Raw genomic sequence first — 24,390 nt, 5'->3', positions numbered from 1 at the left:
TGGAGCTCTGCATGGCTGGAGAGGGGGGTCCGTGAGCGGCTTTTCTGCTTCCTGCTCAGGGACTCCCAGGGTCACAATGCCCTTGCCTAACTCTCCCTGCAGAGCCAGGGCATTTCCACTGCAGCCCACTGCCACCGCATAGCTTTTTCTGTGGCTTCGAAAGCATGGAGGTAGGATGCCGAGTCTTCCAGCAATTGCCACTCTGGGAGTATGCTCTATGGTTGTGGGCTAGCTGCCGGCAGAGCATACTCCCAGAGTGTACAACCATAGAGCGTACTCCCAGAGCGGAAACTGCTGGAAGACTCAGCATCCTACCTCTGTGCTTTGGAAGCCGCAGAAAAAGCGGGGGGTTGCCAGGTGGCTGCTCATGAGCATGGTCACCTAATGGCTGCTGTGTAGTGTTGCTGCGACAGTGCAACACAGCCGTTCAACCCTGAGGCTGTGCCCGGCTCTTCGGGAGCCCGCTTGCAAGAGAGTATCAAGAGAGTAGTTGCCCAGATGGGCACAGTGCCCCTCATTGACCTAGCGATATCTTGAAGACAACAAGCAATGCGAGCCTTTGCCCCTCACCTCGTTCCCACGGCTTGGCACTTTTGGGGTACTGCTAGGTCGGTGAGTGGCACTCTGCCTGGCTATAGGGGTGGTGGTTGTCCAGGGGGCTTATTTTCAGGGGAGGGCTTACATTTTTGTCCACCCAAAAAATGTGGCATGGCCTTATTTTCAGGACATGTCATATTTTTTGGGAAACACGGTATTATTAAACCTAAAGAAGTATCCCAAAATTTCTTCTATAAAACCAGAGGGTCACCTGATTTATATAAGCATGATCAGATTCAAAATAAAGTACAAAATTCACCTTACCTTTGTGCTTGTACAAGATTTTCCACGTTTATATTCCTTATGGCTTGCCCTTTTATCTAGCTTATTCCACAAAGCTTTGGCCTTCCAGCTGGTCACTTTTGATTTAAGTTTGGCATAAAAGTTCCTGTTGTCCAAAGGATCTAATTCAAGATGGCGAGTGAGAATATTAAAAGCCTGAATCGAACCTTTGCATGTTGAGGCTTGAACAAAGCTTTCAAATATTTGATTAGCTTGGTGGTACTTATCGTTGTCTTTTTCACCCATGTTTCAAGAAGATTGAGTAGCATGTACAAATGGCATACTTTTAAGCAGAGGTTCATCTGAGAGATACTGTCAACTTGTCCTAAGATGTAACATCTAGAAAGAGACAGATAAAAATCATTAGTGTAAATCAGGACAAAATTCCAAACCTTTAAAACATACTACATAGAATACTTCGTAGAACTCAAAGTGTTGTCATCGAGAAAAAAAGTACCATTGTTGAGAGAATTTTAAATGAAACTGCTACAACTAAAGAAGTTATATAAATGGATATGCTTATAGCAATGTTATGTTATTCTAACACATGTACCTTGTTTCCCTGAAAATAAGAAGAGGGTTTATTTCCTTTTGACTCAAAAAATAAGTGCTTGGCCTTATTTTGGGGGAGATCTTATTATTTTTGAGGTGCAGGAGGCGGCGACTGTCTTATCTTGTGTCATACAGTAGAAGTTTGTAAATATACTGATCTGTAAATCATTACTAGTGTATTCCTAGTGGTCCATGAAATATGCAAATGCAAACTATGGGCTTTATTATTATTAAAATAAAGTTACGAGTCAGCAATTATTAAAATAAAGTTACGAGTCAGCAATTACTTATGTTTAACACTGTAAAATAAAAAGAAAGAATAGTGAGGAAAAGAGTGGGCTAACTTTTTGCTTTCTACTCATTAACACCAATTTCAAACTGCTTGCCTATATACAAAATGCTACACTAATTTCCAGTCTTCCAAAAATATCTATTCCTAAAAAATATAAAGATATCAAACTTTACAGACTTTCTTAATAGCAACTGTAAATCCCTTTCCCCCTGTTTATCACTTCCACTACGAAATTAATTCATGTAGGTTACGATTTAGCAACTTTTTAGAATATTGTTCAAATAAGGGCAAAGCACACTTGATTCCCAATGGACACCTTGTATAGTTTATGAATTTTCTTAAAGATATCAGAAGAAAGGCCATTCTTATTCCAACATTCCATGCACAAGTTTTGTAATGGCTACATTTGTAACATTTTTTTTGTTTTGTTAAAAAACCCTATGAGTTGTTATTCAGTACAGTGTTTTATTCATGGTCAGTTTTGGATAGGTTAAAATAGTTTTAATATACAGGGAAGATACAATCTATTTGTCACAGACAAATCATAATAATGCATAATTCAATTGCAAAAGATAAATGAAACGTCTTAAATATTTGTATGTATATAAGGAACCAGAACCAAAATGTTTTGTTCTAGTCTACCATGTTCCAGCACAGAGTCATGGACTTAGTGGTCAGTGATATGAATACATTTCTTAAATATTTTTTGTAGATTATATCAAGAGATGCTATTCATATATTAAAAATTGTTAAAAAGGGAACAAAGCTCTATCAAATGAATATAACTGCAATTCCTTTTTAATGAAATTATTTTTTTTCCTCCTGGAGAACATTTTTGACAAATTCCTTATTACTTACTACTTTGCACATCAGGAATGCATTAAATACATTCACCATTGCTAATATTCTATTTCAGCAATGTTGCTCAATTACTGAGTACTGTATTCTACAAGATAAAGGAACAATGAGAAATTCTTCCTAAACCATCACAATGAATTAGAGTAACGTTATCATATCTTTCACCACTGATCAGTTTGCCAAACTTTCTTAATTGGAGTAAAATTGTTCTTTATTACAGAATGTCAACTCCATGAAATGTAACCTATGCTCACTCTCTTTCATAGTGGTGAGAAAGTTCCTTCCTCCATAGATGTCCCATGGATCACACTACATTTATTATTTATTTTTTAAAAATTGCATGGCTGCCCATCCAGACAATTTGAGATGGGAGGCTCACAGCAATAAAACTAAGAAACCTATATAAACATAGAGAACTTAAGAACCTAGCACCTCAATCAACCTCCAAAATGCCTCAAAACTCTTCACAGTCCACTTTTTACCCATTGCCTGGGCAAAGAAACAGGTTTTAATTGTCTTCTTAAAGGCTAAAAAGATTGTTAGTTGCTGGATAAAAGTGTTCCATAAGATAGGGGCAGTCATGGGAAGGGGCTTTTCCAAGTTCCCACTCGATTTAGGAAAGGAACCTGGACCCTACCTGGATCTGGAAGGGTGGGCAGATAGTCTCAGAAAGAGACTCATGGTCTCCCCCATGAGTAACCTGCCATTGTACCACAAAGAAGAGAAGGACAACCTATTCACCAAAGCACCTGGGAGCAAGACAAGAAGCAGTGGATGGAAACTTATCAAAGAAAGATCCAACCTAGAACTAAGGAGAAATTTACCAACTTAAGAACAATTAATCAATGGAACAGCTTGCCTTCAAAAGTGAAGGTTTTTAAGATGACATTGGACAACTATTTGTCCAGAATGGTATACGATCTCCTGCTTGAGCAGAGGATTGGACTAGAAGACCTCCAAAGTCCCTTCCAACTCTGGTATTCTGTATTCTGATAATGTATTCGCACAGATGTTGTAGATGGCATAACAGGTGCCCATTTATATTTCCTCTAGACCAGGGGCACCCTGTATTCAGCATACTACAACACTACAAGGAAAGGAGTCCGATCATACTTTTCATATATTCAAGCAGCTGTGTTTTCAACTGTTCCATGACCACTCAGAAGGAGGAAACCAGAAAGATTATGGGAACTAGGCCTTAAAGAGTCTGGTGCAATAAACGCCCCACAAATGCACTCAAGGGAGGGAGGCCCTGTATTTAATGCTGGATTGCTTGGAAGGTTGAATCAAAATGGTTTTTTTAAAAAATAGCCTTGAGTTAGAGAAACAAAAAAAAATGTTGAGTTTGTTTCCTTTGTCTTCGTTATCCTTTTAAAAAGAGATTGGCTGCTACGTTTCTTCTAGAATTACTGTTTAAACCAAGAATTGCAAGTAGCCATCATCAGTACTTTAAACTTTTCTTTTTGTCATTCTATCTTCCTTCTGTATATTTCTATTGCATTGCTATGGGTGCTCCATTTTTTAACATTTCAAATGCTAAGCACTCTGACTTCATTTCCTACTTTTGCTTTAAATCCTATCCAATAAAGCCAGAAAAGCCAACTAAATTTAATTTTTAAAGTTTAATAATCTTTAATTTAAAAAAAAATTAAGATGACCCATCAAGTTTATAAGGTACAAATATGTAACTGTTTTATAAATCATCTAATTTTGTCCAGCATCATAATTCACATGGGAAATAGTTTAAAGAAGTGTAGCAGTTTCATATAATTGATTTTAAGCTTCACTCTAAAACAGATGTACACTGTCTCTATGCTGGAATGTTAAAGGGCAAAATACAAGCTGGTTAAAAATAATTTCTTTAAAAAGGCATACTAATAATAGCTCAGATGCTTGAGAGGATAAAATAACTTAAACAGTCGTGATATATCTTTCTTCCACATCAGGTGTATTTCAGATCCTGATATAGCAACAGTTACATAATCACTTATATAAAAGTGTATCATTTGATACAACACTTAAGCAGTAACTTTTAAGGAATTTAACTACCACAAAATTATAGTAAGGAGAACAATGCCTGAATTACAAGCAGAATGAAACTAGTAGTACAGGTGAGCGTAGGGTTTCCATCAATTTCAAGTAGTGCTCACGTATGGAGTGTATTTGGCTCTATTTGCAACATTACTAAAAAATGTTGATTGGTTAAAATGATTAATTTTATTTCCTGAATTTCAGGTAATGTCTGTTAACAAATATTAAAATTACTATTTTTATTGTATTTTTAAATTTTTACTGAGACACCAGTCTCTAAACCACATTTTAAAAAAGTACATTACAAATACTTCTTTATGCATAGTGCTATCAATTGAAACTGGTACACAACAGTCACTCCACTTAATAAACTGGAAATTTATATATACTCCCCAAAACTCACTTAATGACTTACTTCTAAGCAGATACAAAGACTGTATCTAATTTAAAACTTTATTTATCTAAAACTTGGCCCTATATTCTATTAAACAGAATGCCTTGCTTAATGCACTGAAGTCGAAATACAAAACCAGAGTAATCAGGTTCCTTTAAAGTAGTATAAACCTAAGTCCCTGTGAGTGCACCTAGCTATATGAATTTCTCTAGCTAAAAACTTTCCAGATGGAAAGAACTACAACTTCTATTATCCTAAGCATTGTGGATAAGAATTGCTGTCCAACTGTTCTAGAGGCGATGGAAAGAATGAGCTTGACGCACACCAGTCTTCACAGAAAATGAAATGGATGTATGTACAAGAAAATAAAATTCTTTAAAGGCACTAAAGGTTTTAGAATTTGCCATTTTTGGCTATTTTTCACCATCTTGGTTTCAGAAATAGGAATAGCTTACAGTTACATCAAGTTGCATACTTTTCCAAAGTTCTGTTTGTAAGACGGTTAATCAAGTACACTTCACATAACAACTATGTTTTTATAAACTAATGAAAAGACAGAATATAAATTTAACAAATAATATATCTGAAACCTAACCAGCACGGAGTTTATTGAATTAAGTTCAACTTTTTAACAATTATGTTTGAAGTTGCAGTCTGTATCATCTTTGGAGGTGGGAGAAAGAAACTGTCAAATTATTCAGATTCATTGTATAATCAATACTGAAAGATTAAAGAATAACTTGAACCTTATGAAAGTCTTTCCAACCACGATCTTGCTAAAGAACTTAAGAAACAGGTTTGGTACAATCTTACAGGACAGGCCCAATCCTGCCCTCTTTTTTCTTCCATCTCTAGGTGAAACTCATATTTCTAGTTCCTATTTCCCAGTTCTTGTCCATGTATCCAGAGACAACAATGAAGATAAAATTATGTATGTATGTGTCAGTGGTGGGATTCAATTTTTTTTACTACCGGTTCTGTAGGCGTGGCTTGGTGGGTGTGGCGTGACTTGTTAGGCATAGTGTGGCTTGGTGGGTGTGGCAGGGGAAGGATACTGTAAAATCTCCATTTCCTCCCCATTCCAGGGGAAGATTACTGCAAAATCCCCATTGCTTCCCGATCAACTGGGACTCAGGAGGCAAGAATAGATGGAGTAGAGGTGGTATTTACCGGTTCTCTGAACTATTCAAAATTTCTGCTACCAGTTCTCCAGAACTGGTCAGAACCTGCTGAATGCCACCTCTGGTATGTGTGTTTTATATTTATATATTTACATACAGATAAAGACCCATCCACACTTTTTGCCCCCCTCTTATTTTAGAACTAAAAAGTAGGGAAATAATGATGTGCAAAACATTCTGACCTTGAATTTTATATTACTTCTAGTTCAAAATAGTTGTTTTAAATATAAAATATTTTGTTCTTGTGGATGCATTTTAAACTCATAATAGTTCTATTCAAAGTAACCTACTTCCAAATATAAAACAACCATTTCTCTCTCCAAATAACTCTTTTGAACTTAACATCAAGTGTTTTAAATTCAAAATGTTGAGTTTGCAAAATAATCTGAAAGCCTGTACATGACAGCCTTCTTTACATCATTTCCTACAGACAAAAGTCTTCTGTGTACTGTATTGTCTTCAGTTTCTTCTCAGGTTGGTCTCTGTATTTGCCAGCACCTGTATATTGTACAACATAGACTAGAACTGCAGAAGTCATAAAGAGAATAGAGCCACTCTGATACTTGAAAGGTAATGGCAAGCTTCAAAGAAACAGCTAGTGTGCTGACCAGCTTTTCAGCAGCTAGCATCATGGAGGCATTACAGGAACTGGCAGTATCAGTAATGTCTGTATATATTGTAGCAGTGGTGGGATCCGGATCCCGTTGCAACCGGTACGGTTGCAATGGGGCCCGGCGTCCTCCACATGAACGCGTGCAGTGCGCGAATGCGTCCTACCTTCCAGCGATGCCTCCGCAATGCTCCAGTTGCTCAGTGGAGCATCGTTCAGGCACTGTATGCGCCGTGCATGTGTGCGGAAGCCCCGAAGAGTTTAAAGACAGGTAAGGATGACGGGCGGGCAGGTGGGCACTGGAACAGAACGGTACCCACTGTATTATAGGTGCTAAGCAGCATGTCTTTCAGGGCCAAGATGGTTATAAAAACCTAGGCAATTGGGACAATGACTGGTGGCAGTAGGTTTGTTAAGTTCTCAAAAAATGCCAGTGGGCCACTCAAGATTGCTTGGCAGACCACAAGGCATGATGAGGGCTATAAATCAATCAGCATTACAGATGAACCATAAATAACTTATACATACCATATTTTACTGTGAAGAAGTACAGAGCTGAGTTGTTAATTCACACTAAGCCACTATATGGGTTTCTTGGTTCTAAAAGTGGATGCACATGTTTTTCAGATTACATTACTTTTAAAAGATAAGCATTTATCATCAGGAAGAAAGTGGAAGAAGGACTCACCCCATAAACCTTCAGCCATTTAATTCCTTACTCAAGCTGTCACTTGGACTAGCTTCAACATTTTACATGTATAAAATAAAAGTCAGTAACAGGCATAATAAAATTAATTTTATTTAAGGAGCAAGATCGTACATTAAGTCTAATTAAATTAATTCTTTGTAGTGTTGCCTTCTGCTAACAAAATCTTTATGTCCCTAAATCTTAACTGCTGTGGAGAAATACAGTTCCTAAAATGTAAAGTGATAGATTTACCTACTTACTAGATTTACTTACTTACACTTTTATTGTTAGCCACCAAGAATCACTGTTATCAGTGAGATGGGAGCATAGACATTTGATACATAAATAAACATATATTTGGGGAGGGGGGAAAAGTGCAAATATTAATCATTGATTATTTTCAACAATTTTATTAAACTCTTAAAGTGCTTTAACTCACAAATGATTTCATAAAATGCAAGTAAAAATAAGAAAAAAGTATTTTACAGATAAAAAATAGCTATGCTGACAATAATAATGGCACAGCGTGTATATAAACTCAAAACTCATTCATGCAAAATAAATAACCTTCTGATAGTATCTCTGTGAACCTATACAGGTAAGCAGATTCTGTGTTTATGAACAATTATTTTTCTATTTAAAAAGATTTTAAAAATAGAAGGAAAAAATTTGTACACACACACCAGTGGTGGGTTTCCATTATTTTTACTACTGGTTCGCTCATGCAGAGAAGCCTCCTACTGATTCGCCCAATCCGGGTCGAATCGGGAACAACCCCCCTCTGACACACACATACACACAAACACCATATATCCCATTAAGAATGAAAACAAAAGCAGCAAGCCAGTAACACTGAATCATTAAATGTCATCTGATTTCTGGGAATGATATTTAAAAGACTGCTTGAAAAAAATAATCATGAACTGCTTCTCTGTTCAGTTTTGACTATATGAAAACAGCCTCAGTACTACATGCTGAATATTTGTAATCCTTGAGTTTAAATGATGGATATGATGGTATGTGGGAATTACCTTGAGAGACAAAGAGATGCTACCTAGGAAATGGTAAGCTAAGACACAGCATAGCCCACAATTGTGTAGTGGGTGAGCAAAAGGCTCAGGACAGACCCTACTTAAAGTGTCAGAATGTAAAGGTGATGGCGGAAGAATTGTACTTTCACACTTGCAAGATTGGTGTCAGTTTTGCCTGCTCCACCAGACAGCAAACACAACTAGATGACCTAATTCTATATTCTAATAGTATATAGAATTATATTCTAATTCTATTATGACCATAATTGAGTCCAGAATTACAATCATAAGTTGTTGATGTCATGAGGTAAAACACTGCATGACTAGAACTGATTTTCTGACATTTTTGGCAGCAAGTGTATCAATTTTTCCCAATGGCATTTTTTTTGCCAAAAAACAGAAGTAAACTGGAAACTGTCAAACATTGCAAAGCATATCCAGGTAACAGTGGGGCATTGCAAACAGCCATAAATGTGAGCTTGTTGCCAAACTCTGAAAAGCAAAGTCTGTCTGCATATGGATTCATTAGTAGAGCAACCATACCATTTAAAATGGAAATACTAATTGCAAGTTCTTTCTTAAAGTAAGTAGGTTGTAAACATAACTTGAACAATTACACTGTCATCTGGGAAATGCCATATAGACTAATCCTGAAAATCTGTGTGATTTATTTAAGTTCTCCCATTTCATAACCTGTTAACCTAATCGTTTGTGTCACTATAAAAACATTAACCTCATCTCCAATAACACACATTATGTGAAGAGGAAGAGGAGCTTTAAAAAGGAGAGGAAAGCAGTCACATAATGTGAAGTAATATTAAGCCAATTAAAAATTACTTCCTGTTATGCCTCTAGATGTTAAAATAAGTGAATGTATGATGCAAAATGGAAATCACAGGAAATGTCATATTCTTTAAATAATTTATACTGTGTCATTAAGTATTGTTTTCAATGGTAATAATGAAGTAGGGATCGGTAAGTATACAGTATTGGTCACATTTTGTGAGATGGGTGGCGTATAAACATGACAAACAAACAAACATTTTTTTCTAATATAATATTTCAGTTAATACCATAACTTAATAGGGGTAAACAACATGGAATCCACAGGTGCCAACATAACCCTAGATAACTTTCTTAATGCTGACCAGGTTTCTTGCTTAGCTGGTTTTTTTTTTAAAAAAAAAAAAAACCTTTTTAAATAAAAGCATAAAATAATAAAACCATTAAAAAATCATTTGCAGCTCACTTGCTGCAAAACAAAATGCCATTCTCCGTCATTCTATATATTTGCAAAATGCCTTTGAGCACCACCAAAATGGTTTGTGAAATTCCCCAATCTGAGTCGCTCTTTGATTCTTGTTCCTTCCCACCCCTACCAATTAGTGATAAAATCTCATGTTAAAAAAATATTTTCCAAATGGAGATAAATTAACACAGGCAGATTCTACAAATTCTCATTAATAGCAACTAATTACTAATGAAAACTAATGTAACAATTGCTGATTAGTATGGTTATAATTGATACACTATATCACAGGTGTCAAGCTTGCGGCATCATGTTGCTGTCACATGACGTATCACGAACTTTTTCCCCTTTGCGGAGCTGGGATGGGCGTGGCCTATGCGTGATGCATCTGGCCCATTTGACATCCCTGAACTATAGATATAATTAATACTATAATTAAGACACTATATGACAGAATTAATGTAATTAAAGACAAAACTAAGTAAAACAATTAAATAATATGCTAATGAATTTGATATAATTATAATTAGTGATTATAATTACTTAATATAATTATTAAACAATTAATGTTATATGAACAGATGAAAGCCAGCTGGGTCACCTTGGGCCAGTCACTCTCTCTCAGCCCAACCCACTTCACCTGATTCTTGTTGCTGCAGAAAATAGGAGGAGGAAGGTGCATTGGATATGTTCACTGTCTTGAATTATTTGTAAAAATAATAAAGGCAAGATCGAAATAAATGAACAATTGTGGAATGCGTTTGACAATATCCTCGTGCTGTAGTGATTACAGAAGTCACTGGCAAGCATTTTTAAAGGTGGGCAACAAAGAAGCAAGAGCCCTGTCTTCTGTTAAATGGCAGTACTATGACTGGCCCATTATAGTATACATTTTCTCAAAATTCTGAATATGACCCTCTCCCAAAAGGGTACCTATTCATGATGCTGAAGAATTCCAAAATACTTTTCTAGAATTTTGGAAGTCAATTAAATGAATACAATAATGTTTTCTCCATGAACAAAAATTACAGTTGACTATAATGGGGAAAAATGGAAATTAAAATATTCTGTATATGCTGTTGCAGTGGATTAAGGGGGCTCTTAATTAGGCTTCTGGCTATCTGGGAGACTAAAATATTGTGAAATACAGAGTCTGTCCTACCAATGACAGTGAGGGAAGCAGAATTCAGTGGGAGAGGAAGTTAAAAGTTTCTTTATTCTCATACACATTTGGCTGTGGGCCCTGCAAGAAGCAGAGATTTAAAGAAGCTACTTGACTTAAGAAGTCAACCCAAAAGCCTAGAAAACCTTGGGGGAATTCGAACCAATAAAGTTGGTAAGGAACATTTAATTTAGTCATGTAAAAAAAAATATTCTGTTTATGTGATGTTATAGACAGTATCTGCTTCCATTGTCTGTTTCTGTATTACTTCGTTAACTCAGAATGTTTACAGATCTGTGCTAGGTTTTGAATGCAAATCTCAACCTTATTAGCTGGTTACAATTACACTGGCCTATGAAATCCTTATTTTGTTGCTATTACTAAAACAAAAATTCTTATTTTCTTCATTACTCCAATCATCTATCACCTAATGTCCCGAAACTGCTTGAGCCTGGCTGAAAAGGAAAAACTGGAGCCATTCAGTTTAAAAGTCGGTTCCTTTTGGGGAAGGAGCATTTCCTATGACCCACCAGATTTCAAGGGACAGGAACTTAAGAGTAGGTGGCTGCAGCTTTAAACAGCTCCGAGTAGAACTTTTTCATTTCAAATAGATGAATCCAGACTCCCAGAACTTAGATAAAGGAGGGTAGAGAGTGGAGATTACAGGAAAGGATCTGGCAGCCTGTTGTGGAGGTTGATAACAAGCTCCCTTCAGCAAAACAGGAAAAAAACCATTTTAATATGAGTGTTCAACTAGTAATCTGTGTTCATGATTCTCTGATAAATACTGCTGTGTTCACTGGTAATTCTTTAACACTCAGACTATAGCTGTCGCAGAATTAATGCTTGTATCAATGTGTTCTGATAAGTGTATTACTTCTTTTGCTTCAAAATCATGCATGCTAGCTATACTGCCTGAAAGAATCTGTAAAAACAGGAAAATATTCTTTTAATTATATCTCTGACCTCAGTATTCATCCATCAAAATCTTACAAAACCACAAAGTACAGTGTTTGCTTGTTATTTGTAAAGCTGGCATGATGGATCAAGCAAAATAACTATCTTTTCCTTGGATGGTTGGAATGTCAACATTTAACTCCCCAGCACTTACGAAAGCCACCACAAAGGCTTCACAAAATAGCTAAAATTCACTAATACTATACAGAAACCTCTAAAATCTAAACATTTCTTAAAAGAAACAACATAGAGAGAAAAAGAAAAAATGGCAGGATTTCCTCCCTTTTTCAGCATGTTAAGCTTTGAAGGCCTACTGTCTTTCCAGATTCAACCAGAGAGATTATCCAATAAATACTGATATATAACAGTTTCCAAGAATTACAATTTCTGGCAATCTGCAGGACCAACAGCTGCCCACTTTCCAACTAATAGTATTTCTTTTTCTTTACATAAATATTTGTTGCTTTCCTGGTAGGATTATAGATTTAGCTATCACCTATTTTACTCCCTAATAAAGTATCCTAAAACCTGGCCTTTGGGTGATAGGTATTATGGGGAAAAACACATAAAAAAACCCTCTCCATTTTCTTTCTACAGCATGTTCATCTTATGAATTAAAAGTTTAATACTACAGTAATTGGACTCATTTTATTGCAGATTAATTTTTGAACATCCACTTATAGATGTATTAATTCTATAATTATTCTCTTTGGCTGGTATTTAAAATGCTGTTTCAAATTACACCTATTGAAATGAATGAAGCTAAAGCCACAATACTGGGTGGAGGCTGGGCAGAACATAAGTAAATACCGTAGTACATAAGAGTTTCATAGGAAGCTACAGGGTAATGAAATAACAGAGTGTTTGCTTGGAATGCTTATTCAAAATCAACAAATATCTGGCTGCAATCCAATACTGCTAGCTTTGATGGCAATTTGATTCTCACTTATATAGAGAAAGCTCAGTGGAACACAGTAGAACTTATTTCTCAATCATTTGTTTGGTAAATTAAACAATTTACAAATTTTTGGGAGACTGCTTGTTTCATGACACTTGAATATATTTAGGAACTATGTTCATTATATGATTGATCAAACCCTATTTGTCTGTTTCAGATATAAAAGATACTGCCAACATTCAACAGTAGAGAGCAGGTATCAAATATTCTTCTTTGGAATAAAAAATGTTGTTTAAGTACACAAAGAGAAGCATCAAAGTCTCTTTATAGTATCTCTAGAATTTAAAGCAGAAGGGCATACAAGTACTGCAGCCCTCAACTTACAACAATTGTTTAATGACTGTTCAAAGTTACTGTAAAAATGACATATGATCAGTTCTCATAGTTATGACAGCTGCAGAATCCCTGTGGTCACATGATCAAACTTTGAGCGTTTGGCTACCAACATGTATTTACGATGATTGCAGTGGTCCATGATCCTGGGACTGTCATTTGCAGCCTTCCTAGGGAGCTTCTGACAAACAAAATTAATGGGGAAAGCCAGCTTCTCTTAATGACCACATTATTCATTTCACAACTGTGATGATTTGTTTAACAACCATGGCAAAAAAGATAGTTAAATGGGGCATGACTCACTTAACAACTGCCTGGCTTAGCAACAGGAATGTGGGACTCAATTGGAATCATAAATTGGGACTACCTGTAATATATTAGACCAGACAAGGTCCATTCCAACATGCATTTCCTTCAACTGTCCACAAATAGAAGGGCAACAATACTCACACACTTAAGTTTTCCATCCTCTGGTATTTAGAGGCATCCTACTTCATAGGAAGTACTGAAAGTAACATACAGGCATACATTGAAAGTTTCATCTTTGAGAAAATTTATCATGCCCCTTTTTAAAACCATTGCTAAATCTTGCAACTGTGGTTTTCAACACCTTAGCATGTATTACAGAAACAAATATTTGAATTCTCTGAAAGTTCTCCTATATATCTACTAGCTTCTAACGCTCCTAAAATTCATATTTATTTCTAAATTTTACTGGAAATTTTGCTCACAATTTGTTCTTTAAGTGATATCCTGACTACCGTCAAACACTGAACTTCGCACTACATATAGGTCCAAAGGCCATAATGATCAAAGTTATGTTTGAAACTATTCCCAATCTCATCTGTACTTTGCTTCTCTGTAACACTGTGTTACAGACACAACTAACATTGTTTAAGCTCAATATTAATCCTCCACAGAAACCCCAACAGCTGGTTAACAGATGATTGGCAAAAAGTTGGTGTTTCACACCCAGCATCTCACAAAAGCCATTTGCTTTTGGAAAATCAGGAGGAAATTGTAGGATAAATCCAGTTTTTAAACCTTAGTTACCCAGATAACATCATCAAATCATTTTTTTTTTAGACATGACCATGTTTTTTTTCTAACTCAATTCTCTCTTTGCATGCAGAGTAATAATACTGGAGGCAAACATTAACACACCGGTCGCTTAATATATGAATTCATAGTCATTAATCTGGTTATCACAGTGTTTGTAGAAATAAATGAAAAAAAATCAACCATCCTGTTAAATAATTTCAGGTGGTTTGGTTTGCATTATGGTCAAAGTAAACATAATGCTATAAGTGCAATGACCAACAATCTTTAATGTTATTCCATTGGCATAACTGGGAAGGCATAAATCCCTCAAATAATCTTCAGGAATAACTTTCAAGGTCTAGTGAGTGGTAAATGAGAATCAGATACTTTTATATACCCTGAATTTATTTTATCAATTTCCAGAAGTAACTTATTAAATGTATGAGTGATAGGTTTTAGGTGCAATGAAGCATATGTAATTTTATGATTAAGCCACAATTTAGTCAACTTGCTTTAGATTAGCATAATGGATGACTCCATTGTTTAGTGTTTATGTGTGACTATCTCTCCTTGTTCAACACAACAAAAATTTAAAAATCATGACCTAGCACTGTGTGAGATATTCTCCAATAAGGAGGTAGATGTGGGGGAAAAAAGATGTAATGTACATGGCGTGAATGAACAGGTATGGCCTTACAAACTTACTGTCAGTCAGATATGGCATCTGATTTGAATCTACATCTTCATGAGGAAGAGATGCTTTCTTTTTATATAGCAACAATCCCTCAGGTTTCCAGACAGAAGAGCTTTTATCCTTTAGGAAAGTGCAAATAATTATCCAAGGGAAAGGGAAAAAAATCAGTAACAGGGCTCCTCTGGTAAAAGGAACAACTTCAAAAAGATGGAGGGACATTCCCACCAAAAGTTTCAGAGCCTTCTATTTTCCTTTATAGTTTTCTGCAAGAAACCCATTTCATCTCCTTTACTATAGCTTTGTTTATAACTACTTAAATCCAAAAAGGGATCTTTATCTCTTTCGCTTTTTTAGAAGAATGAAGCTTAGTTTTGTTTTATTTCTTGTGAGATTGTTTTCTCTTTAAGGGGGCTGGGCAAGGAAAGGGGCTGATTCCTTACCTATGCCTCCATACTACAGGGTGCGCAGATGTTATTATATAGTTTGATTTTTCATTTCTCTCTTTTTCAATTTGTCCAATAAACAATTCAGGTTGTGGAGCCCTGCCTCTTAAATATCAGATGAAGGAGAAGATACTACTGATCCATTCACTAGAAAGACTAGCTGTATGAACATCCAAGCTGTATAGCAAGATAAAGGAGCCCAAAGGAGTTCTGGGAGGGGTTAATATCCCCAACGTTTCATATCACAAATTACAATGACTGGGTAAATGGTACCTGTCACTCAACCAATGATAAAGCTATCTCCTCTCAGTCAGATACCTAAAGAAGGGCATGTAGCATGGAAAAGCATGATGCTTTAATTGTTCCATCTGTCAACCAAGAAGAAAGGAAGAGTGAGATTTGGGTAGAAGGGCAGATCAAAGAGGAGCTCTGGGGCTACCCAAGTTATACCTACTAGTAATTAAAGTGAGTGGTTTAAATAACAGTTATTTCAGCTGAAGAAAAGTAAAAGCATTACTAAATAAAAACATCTGTATCCAAGCAGATATTCCTCGACTTACAACCATAACTGAGTCTGGAATAATGGCCTTAAGTCATGGCAGTTGTGATGTGTGTCACATGACTGACTGTCATTAAGTGTACACCATGGTCATTAAACAAATCCATTTTCTTCAATAAGCATTTTTGGTGGAAACTGGAAGTAAATGTTGGAAACTGGCAAAAAATACTGCAAATTGCAATTCCTTGATGGTAGGACATGGGAAGCAGGAAAATGTGAGCCAGTAGCCAGTTATCCAAAATAAAATCATTTGATTGTGGATGGGGTTGTGAAGCCATCAGAACCCTGGAAATGGGTCATAAGTACCATATTTTTCGGAGTATAAGACGCACCGGAGTATAAGACGCACCAAGATTTTGAAGAGGCAAATAAAAAAAAAAGTTTTTGCACTCTGCAGACCTCCCAAAACCGGCCTGTTTTTTGCAAAAATGGGCGCATTTTTTTCAAAAAAGGGGACATGCATAGCCTTTGGGAGGCTTATACTGTACTCCTGGGGGCTGGGGGAGAGCAAAATTGGGCAACAAATGCCCATTTTTTGCTCATTTCTGCCCTCCCCAGCCCCCAGGAGCACTCTGTAAGCCTCCTAAAGGAAATGCACGACCATTTTGGTGAAGGGGACGGGGTTTCAGGAGGTAAAAAATGCTGTATTCAGTGTATAACACGCACCCAGATTTTCAGCACCTTTTTTGAGGAAAAAAGGTGCATCTTATACTCTGAGAAATACGGTAACTCTGGTAAGGTTCATTGTAACTTGGAACAGTTGTTTAGTGACTGGTCATTAAGCAAAGACTACCTGTAACAACAGACTTACAATTTAGTATTGGGAAAAGCTAATTTCAAATGATTTTTTCAAGATGAACAATAAGGTTTGTTTTTATTTTTATTTCTAAAAACGTCTTAGCTATTCAATTTGCATCCTCTTTCATTTGGAAACTCAAGATAGTATATATGGTGTTCCCTCCAAGCAGCAACCTTGTGAAATAGTATGGCTGGGAGAAAATGAGTAGCTCATGGGCTGTGGCTGAAGGATGAGTAGAACCTGGATCTCTTCCCAATATCAGTTCATTGTCTTACCCTGCCCTCTGGAACATTCTCCCTTCAGAAATTAGGATGGCCTCAACTCTGTTGGCCTTTCATAAATCTTGAAAGCAGAGGTGAAATGCAGCAGGTTCTGTCAGGTTCTGGAGAACTGGTAGTGGAAATTTTGAGTAGAGAACCAGCAAATGCCATCTCTGGCTGGCTCCAGAGTGGGATGGGAATGGAGATTTTGCAATATTCTTCCGCTGGAGTGAGATGGGAATGGAGATTCTGCAGCATCCTTCCCCTGCCATGCCCACCAAGCCACGCCAGCCCACCAAGCCACGCCCCCAGAACTGGTAGCAAAAAATTTGAATTTCACCACTGCTTGAAAGCCTGGTTAGGTGCCCAGTCCTGGGACCCCAAGTATACTAAGGGTTCTGTTTTCATTATTACATTCATATTTATGGTTATAATTTCTCTCAGTAGCTATCTCCCTCCCTCCCTCCCTCCCTCCCTCCCTCCCTACACACACACACACACACACACACACACACACACACACACACACACACACACACACATATATATATATATATATATATATATATATATATATATATATATATATAAATTGAATTTTCTATTATGTTTCACTTTAATTGGTTTTACAATTATTCACTGCCCAGGCTCACTTGAGATGCAAACTGAATAAACAAACAAACAAACAAACAAAGATCACAAAGAAAAAACGTGGTTGCAAATTATAGCTTTGTTTCTTCTTCTATGGAACTAGATCACATGTTACACTAAGGCAGAAAAGGCACAATATGAAAACTAGCCTTGTTTCACTTGCTTGAAGTTTTATTTATATTTACTTCCTTAATGCTTTTTATCTATCTCCAGACTATTCACTTATATCTGCTTGTTATAGTATTGTGAGAATTTCTTTTGCTCTTTTGTATACATTTAATGCAGAGGAAGGCAACCATTTTAGTGCTGCAGGCTGCACACTTATGTGGCAAGTTGTAATAAAAAAAATAGGCACAAAAGAAAAAAAGTAGGGACAAGATAAAAGAGGTATATTATTATGTATTAATTTACTCATATCACTGAAAGCCATCTAGAATAGCCCCATGGCGACGTAGGCAGCAAATAAATTTAAGAAATAAAATTTAAAAATCTATAAAAAGAAAGATTTGTGGCATAGGGGTTGTTATGGGTACCTATAGCCAGGGTATATTTGATTTAAATCAAGTCAATTTAAATCATGATTTAAATCATGATTTAAATCACTAGTAAAAAGGCTTGATTTAAATCAACTCAATTTAAATCATAATTTTTAAAAAGCAACTGTCATATCTGTCCCGTAGCAGCTCCTCCTCTGACCCTCTGTTGATTCACCGACAGTCCCAATATTGCAGAATATACAGCCTCATGCTACACAACTAAGCTCCATTTCATACTGAATAAACTAAATTATTAATGTATCTTAAATAGAAAACTATCTTTAGATAGATTTTTACTCCAGAAGCATTTTTTAAAAATAAATTTGATAAAAATAAAAAAAATCCAATTTAAATTTAAAAATCCAATATTTAATTCTTTTAAAAAAATCATTGATTTTTATCCACCCTGCCCATACTTATGCATCTGAATTTTATTTATAATCTATTCATACAAGGATTTTTTTTACTACATTTATCAAACAGCTCAGCCTGAAAGAGAAAAGAATACTTTTCTCATATCACCTTGCATTGATAATTAGAGCTTAGTGTCCTTGGAAAGCCAGCCCTGCAAGTCTTATTTTCATATATAATAAACAGGAACCACATTAAACAGGTTTAGAAACTTGCTGCGCAGTAGTGCCTAATTTGCAGGGAAGGAGTGGGGGAGAGGCATCTCTTCGCTCCAAAATTGAATTTCACTAATTCATATTATGCTAATTTTACTTTATGCAAAATCATAAACGACACTGTCAACAACTACTCATAATTAGAGCAAGAATGTTTTTGCTCCCAAGACTCTCATTCATTTGGACTCTGAGAAGCCATCTCTAGTGACAAGAATCTTGTTCAGATTCCGTGCTCAAATGGAATCATCATCTTGGCTGTGACTATTGGTCTATGTGCCAATTATAAATCGAGCTTACTTACTTGCTGCACTTGAATATAAAATGCTTACTAGGGGGTTCTGGAGTTCCTGCACTGCTATGGTAAAACTTCTTTTGAAAACATCTAAAAACAGAAACCCATTATATATTAATGCTTTATATAACCCATTACATAAGTGCTAGTGCTGACTTCAGGCTCAGAATACCAGGTCACAATCCTAATCTCATATAGTTAGTCCTCAATTTACAACAGTTCATTTAGTGACTGTTCAAAGTTACCACGGCACTGAAAAATGTGACATGATCATTTTTCACAGTTATGACCTCTGCAGCATCCCCATGAACATGTGATCAACATTCAGAGGCTTGGCAAACTGGTTCATATTTATGACCGTTGCTGTGTCCCAAGGTCATGCGATCACTTTTTGGGACCTTATGACACACCAAGTCAATGGGAAGGCCAGATTCACTTAACAACCATGTTACTAAATTGCAAACTGCAGTGGTTCACATAAAGGTCATAAAATGGGGCATAACTCACTTAACAAAATGCCTCACTTAACAACAGTCGTAAGTTGAGGACTACCTGTATTTGAACTATTAATCTACTTTCTGCGCTAATAAACATATTTAGGATTTAGCCATCAAGGACTATGTCACACATTGGAGTCCAGGGCAGGGGTGTCAAACATGTGGCGTCACGTCAACATCACGTGACGTATCACGTTTTTCCCCTTCACTAAATCGGGCATGGGTGTGGCCATCATGTGATGCATCTGGCTGGCGGGCCGCAAGTTTGATAGCTCTGGTCCAGGGCATCTCTGCTGCATTATTGCATACAGGATACAGCATAACATGGCTCCCAATTAATGCATTATCCATCACTGTCTGTAGCAGCTTTTCTCAATCTTTTACCCTGGAGGAACCCTTGAAATAATTTTCAGGTCTCAGGGAACCTTTGCATAAAGGATTTAAAACTTTTTTTTAAAGTAGCACACACACACACACACACACACACACACATATATTTATATGAATTTTATAATACAACTCCCTTCCACTCTACACAATGTTTACAACAACAGCAAATTTGCAAGCCAGCTGTTGTGTCACGGCATGTAAAAATTTCCATTCCTGAGTGTTAGCATCATGTGGCACACAAAGTTCAAAAAATGATTTTTTTTAAAAAAATAACAATCCCTTACCGAACTCCTAGTGACCTCTTGAGGAACCCCAACTGAAAAAAGCTAGTCTATAAAAACATGCTGACATCTAAGTAGTGATACCAATCCAATGTATACCACCTAAGATCACCAATCCTACAGCAAGGATTCTCCCAGGGACAAAATGTTTGAGGTGAGTCCAAAGATGATCAATACAAGAAAATAAATGTCTCTGAGAGGGTCTCATTTGTGAAAAGAACTGAATGTTTAAATTGCCTGGGTGTAACTTAGAACTGCAGACAATACAAATAGCTAGAGAAATACTGTAATGAGCAGCAATCCACAATTCAGAGCCAGGATAATACCAGACACCTTTTTTAATTAGGCCCAACATGAGGTGAATACAGTATATTGAAGATCTGATTAAGCAAACAGACAGTCACAACTGAAATTACAGATTGGCATGACAGTATTACATAGTCACTCATAAAATATTGACATGCCTCATGTTGAGCAAGCACTGAAACTGCATTGCTCATTGAATAAACTTTTTTCCATTAAAGACAACAGCAGACATGAAAGGAAAAAAGTAAGAGTTTACATATTGACAAAAGGATTTAAAACTTTTTTAAAAAGTAGAATTTAAACAAAATGAACCAAAGCCCATTGTTTTTGACAGTTTCCATTTTATTATTATTTTTCTATGGTGGTTTTGAGATTTAAAACAGAAGCACCTAATCAATTTTAGACTTAACTTTTTCCCCATAAAAATTTAGAGTGAGCAGTTCTTATTGAAGTAACTGGTATCTGCGGTACATTTAGTTAAGAATGAAGTTTTTATTCAAGTGTCTGGAATAAAGAGTGTTGATTTCCTTGACGTTTCAAATAAAGAAAGTCAGCAATTTTGAACATGCTATGCCTCTAGGGGTCAAAGTACCTGTAGCTATTTGAAGCAATATATGAAAGGGAAAGTACAAAGTTTAGTACAATAAAGCAGGGATGCTTGAGGATACTTTAGAAAGTATAGGGTGCCCTATTCCATTCTTCCTGGATGTGTTTACAAATTAGAAGCTACCTACCACAGTCTGCCCTTTTCCAAAATTTTGCCCCATAGTGGTCAAGTTTTAAAATATATTTTATACTTTAAAATATTTCAAGTGCATACATTTTTGAGTCAAATGCAATGATTGCTTTTCAATCCCTTTTGGAATTTATTTTTTATGAATAAATAACAAACATACTAACTAAAAACACAGGATATCATACCATGCTTGCAAAAAAGAAGAGCAATGTGGCAGAACTTATTAGACTATTAGAACTTAAGCTGACAGTCACCCACTGATCTATTCTGGCACTTCATTCCATATAACAGTTATGTGGAGGAGGATCCAAAGCGAATTCATAGGAGAAATTCAAAGTCTAATGTCTGTTCCCCACTTGACTGCACAGGCATACAACTCCTTAAATAGGCACACTGTTTCATAGTGATTCATAGCATACCGGTGGCAAAGAACCATACTGATAGGAACCAAGACTGTGTTAGTGCAATACATTGAATCCAAAGCTAGTTAGCTTAGCATACTGAACCAAACTCAGTGCATGTGATTAATCTAGGGTTCAATGAGCTTGCAATTCAGGAAAACTTAGTTCCATTAACCTTGGATTTTCATGTCATATGAATACAGTCAAGAAGACATTGAAAGTTACCATATACAAGCTCTGTTTCTTAAAGCTCAAGAAGGTATTATGTAGTATGGCAAACATAGAGAAGACATTCTACTTGAAGTTAAGTGTCCTCAACGTGTTTTGTTTTGCTTGTTTATCATTACAGTATATGGATGTTTCTTCAAAGGTTATTATGAGGATACCTTCATGGTTTGTACTCTGTTTAGGCTGTCTTTCTTCATCCATAACTGGAACAACATGTTCATAAACCTCAACAGCTGCCAATAAGCAGCCTCTGACTTCCCTTCCACACCCAGCCAGTTTCTATCTTCATTCTTTATCTGCCACATTTCATTTTCCCCACAAACTTGACTACTAACTTCTAGTCTTTCCAATCAGCAACAGTATAACTCTTTAACACTACTGTAGAAGCAGCATAACTCCTTAAGACTACTTAGAAAAGCCTAAGAGCAATGAAATTTTAAGGCACAAAAAAAAATCACACCTCATTTTTAACTGTACAATAAAACCTTTAATCATATAAGGATTTGTAAGATAAGGATTAATCTAAGAAATAATGCTCAAATATAAAGCATCTTTCCTCAACTTTGCAACCTCTTCATGAATTGCAGTCCAAGCTCCCAGAATTCAAACCCAAAGAAGGATGGACAAGGACAACGTGGTGCAAATCACAAGACCCTGGATGGATGCTAGACTGGGGAAGACAGTACTCCCTTCATCCCCTTTAGATGGTGCTTTCTTGAGTCCAAAGTGTAGATCATTTACCCAAACTCAGTAATCAATATGATATGAATTGGAAATCAAAACATTCTGGGAGGGAGAACTGGAGATAACTGGTACAGAATTTCTTTTTCTCCGTACTGTATCTCTACGAATACATTCCACACAGGTATCTCTGCACTGCTATCCTTCATGTGTTTACAGAAGCAGGCTCTACTCAATGTTAAGATGCCAGAAGAAAATCTGTTCCATTGCAATGCAATCTGAAATTACCCAGAAGATGAATTCAACAGATTTTACTTCCGAATAGATCAAATTCCGCATTGTGCAAGAAAGCTTCACTCATCCTCCCCACAGAGAAACTTTACTGTCCTGGGGTCCTCTTTAAATTCCACTTATCTTTACTAGAAAGCAGCTGAAGGAAGCAAAATAGTAGATCTGCAAGATCCATAGATGGATAGATAGGTAGACAGACAGACAGACAGACAGACAGACAGACAGACAGACTGACTGACTGACTGACTGACTGACTGACTATAGATAGATGATAAGGAGCTGATAGATGATGGATGATAGACAGACAGACTGACTGACTATACATAGATGATAAGGAGCTGATAGATGATGGATGATAGACAGACAAACAGACAGACATACACACAGAAAGAGAGGGGGGAGGGAGGGGGGAGAGAGAGATAACTTCTCCATAGGCTTTTAAAGCTATATCCTTATTTCTTTTTTTAAAAAATCTATGAGAAACCTAGAGGAGGGAGCATCAAGAAACCACCTGCACTTAAAACGAATCGCATGCCGCCGGTTCAAGGAACTCCGAAGCGCCGGGGCGAGAAATATTTCGCCACCGAAGCCCAAACCGCAGATCTGCTTTCATTTCCGCCTCTGTCGGGATGGGGCGGAGGGAACATTTGGGGCAGCTTTTTCACATCCTGTTTTGTTTTGTTTTTTAAAAGCCCAACAGAACAGAACAAAACAAAACACCCCAGCAAAGCAGGTGAAACGCGTCTGGCGATAACAATTCTGAGGGTAGGGAGAGCGCGCAAATCCTTCGCGCCGGGCGGATCGAGCCAACCCAAACCTGGGCTCGCCTGCGCCTCCCAACCGAGCGCCACCTGCGTAAGCCGCGCTCCGGGCCAGCGAGAGAAATTGACCGGGAAAGCTGCCTCTGTCGGCAACGCTGCCTTTCCTGGAAGGACGCCCACCCGCCCGCCGACTCGCGCGGAAAAGTCCCAGCTGCTGTTTCTGCCCCATCCCCCGGGGACGCTTCAAGATCCCACGCTCCACAGACCAAAAAAAGCAGAAGGCGAAATCCTAAAAGCCTTACCGCCACAAGCCGGGGTCAGCAAAGACGGCCAAGCCCAGGAGCGCTTTGGAAAGCTCGCTCCGGCCGCGGCTTCTTCTCTTTCTACCCGGGAGCCAGGCGCATGCCGCCGGCTCCTTCCCCTCTGATTGCGCGCGGCGGAGTGCGCGCCAGGCTCTGACTGCCCTTAAACGGGACTCGCCTGCCTGCTCTGCTTGCTTGGCTTGGCTTGGCTTGGCTTTGCTCGTGGCTAGCCGAGGGCGGCGGGGCGGGGCTGGGCTTCCAGCGGAGCTCTTTCTGCCAATGGGAAGACGCCGAGAGGGAGTTCTGTCACAGAGAACTTGCACGCGGGAGCAACGAGGGCGGCTTTCCGCTTTAGGACTTTGGAAGAAATGCTCCCTGGTCATAAAAAACAACAACTCAGGGTTGCACCGAGGGAGGGAGGAGATTCAACACCTGTTAGC

At 37.4% G+C, this 24,390-nt stretch overlaps 1 protein-coding gene across 2 annotated transcripts in view; it reads right to left on the bottom strand.

Moving 5' to 3' along the window:
* Window positions 1-24,134, bottom strand: part of MICAL2 (microtubule associated monooxygenase, calponin and LIM domain containing 2) — a 142,171-nt gene extending 118,037 nt beyond the window's left edge. The window contains exons 1-2 of one of the 2 annotated variants that reach the window (XM_087718123.1): window positions 23,951-24,134; window positions 862-1,218 (exon numbers count right to left, since the gene is read on the bottom strand). In XM_087718123.1, coding sequence (XP_087574249.1) covers window positions 862-1,125 — 264 coding nt within the window. In that variant the 5' untranslated portion in view covers window positions 1,126-1,218; window positions 23,951-24,134. Of the gene's footprint in view, window positions 1-861; window positions 1,219-23,950 lie in introns of those variants that run through there. The other variant, XM_087718131.1, reaches the window with a different exon arrangement.
* Window positions 24,135-24,390: the final 256 nt, after the last annotated feature.

Source organism: Thamnophis sirtalis, unplaced genomic scaffold (assembly GCF_051295495.1).
Source record: "Thamnophis sirtalis isolate CommonGarterSnake01/CBP01778 unplaced genomic scaffold, rThaSir2_p1.2 scaffold_1, whole genome shotgun sequence".
Lineage (NCBI taxonomy): Eukaryota > Metazoa > Chordata > Lepidosauria > Squamata > Natricidae > Thamnophis > Thamnophis sirtalis.
This window is presented reverse-complemented; position numbering and strand designations above follow the sequence as displayed.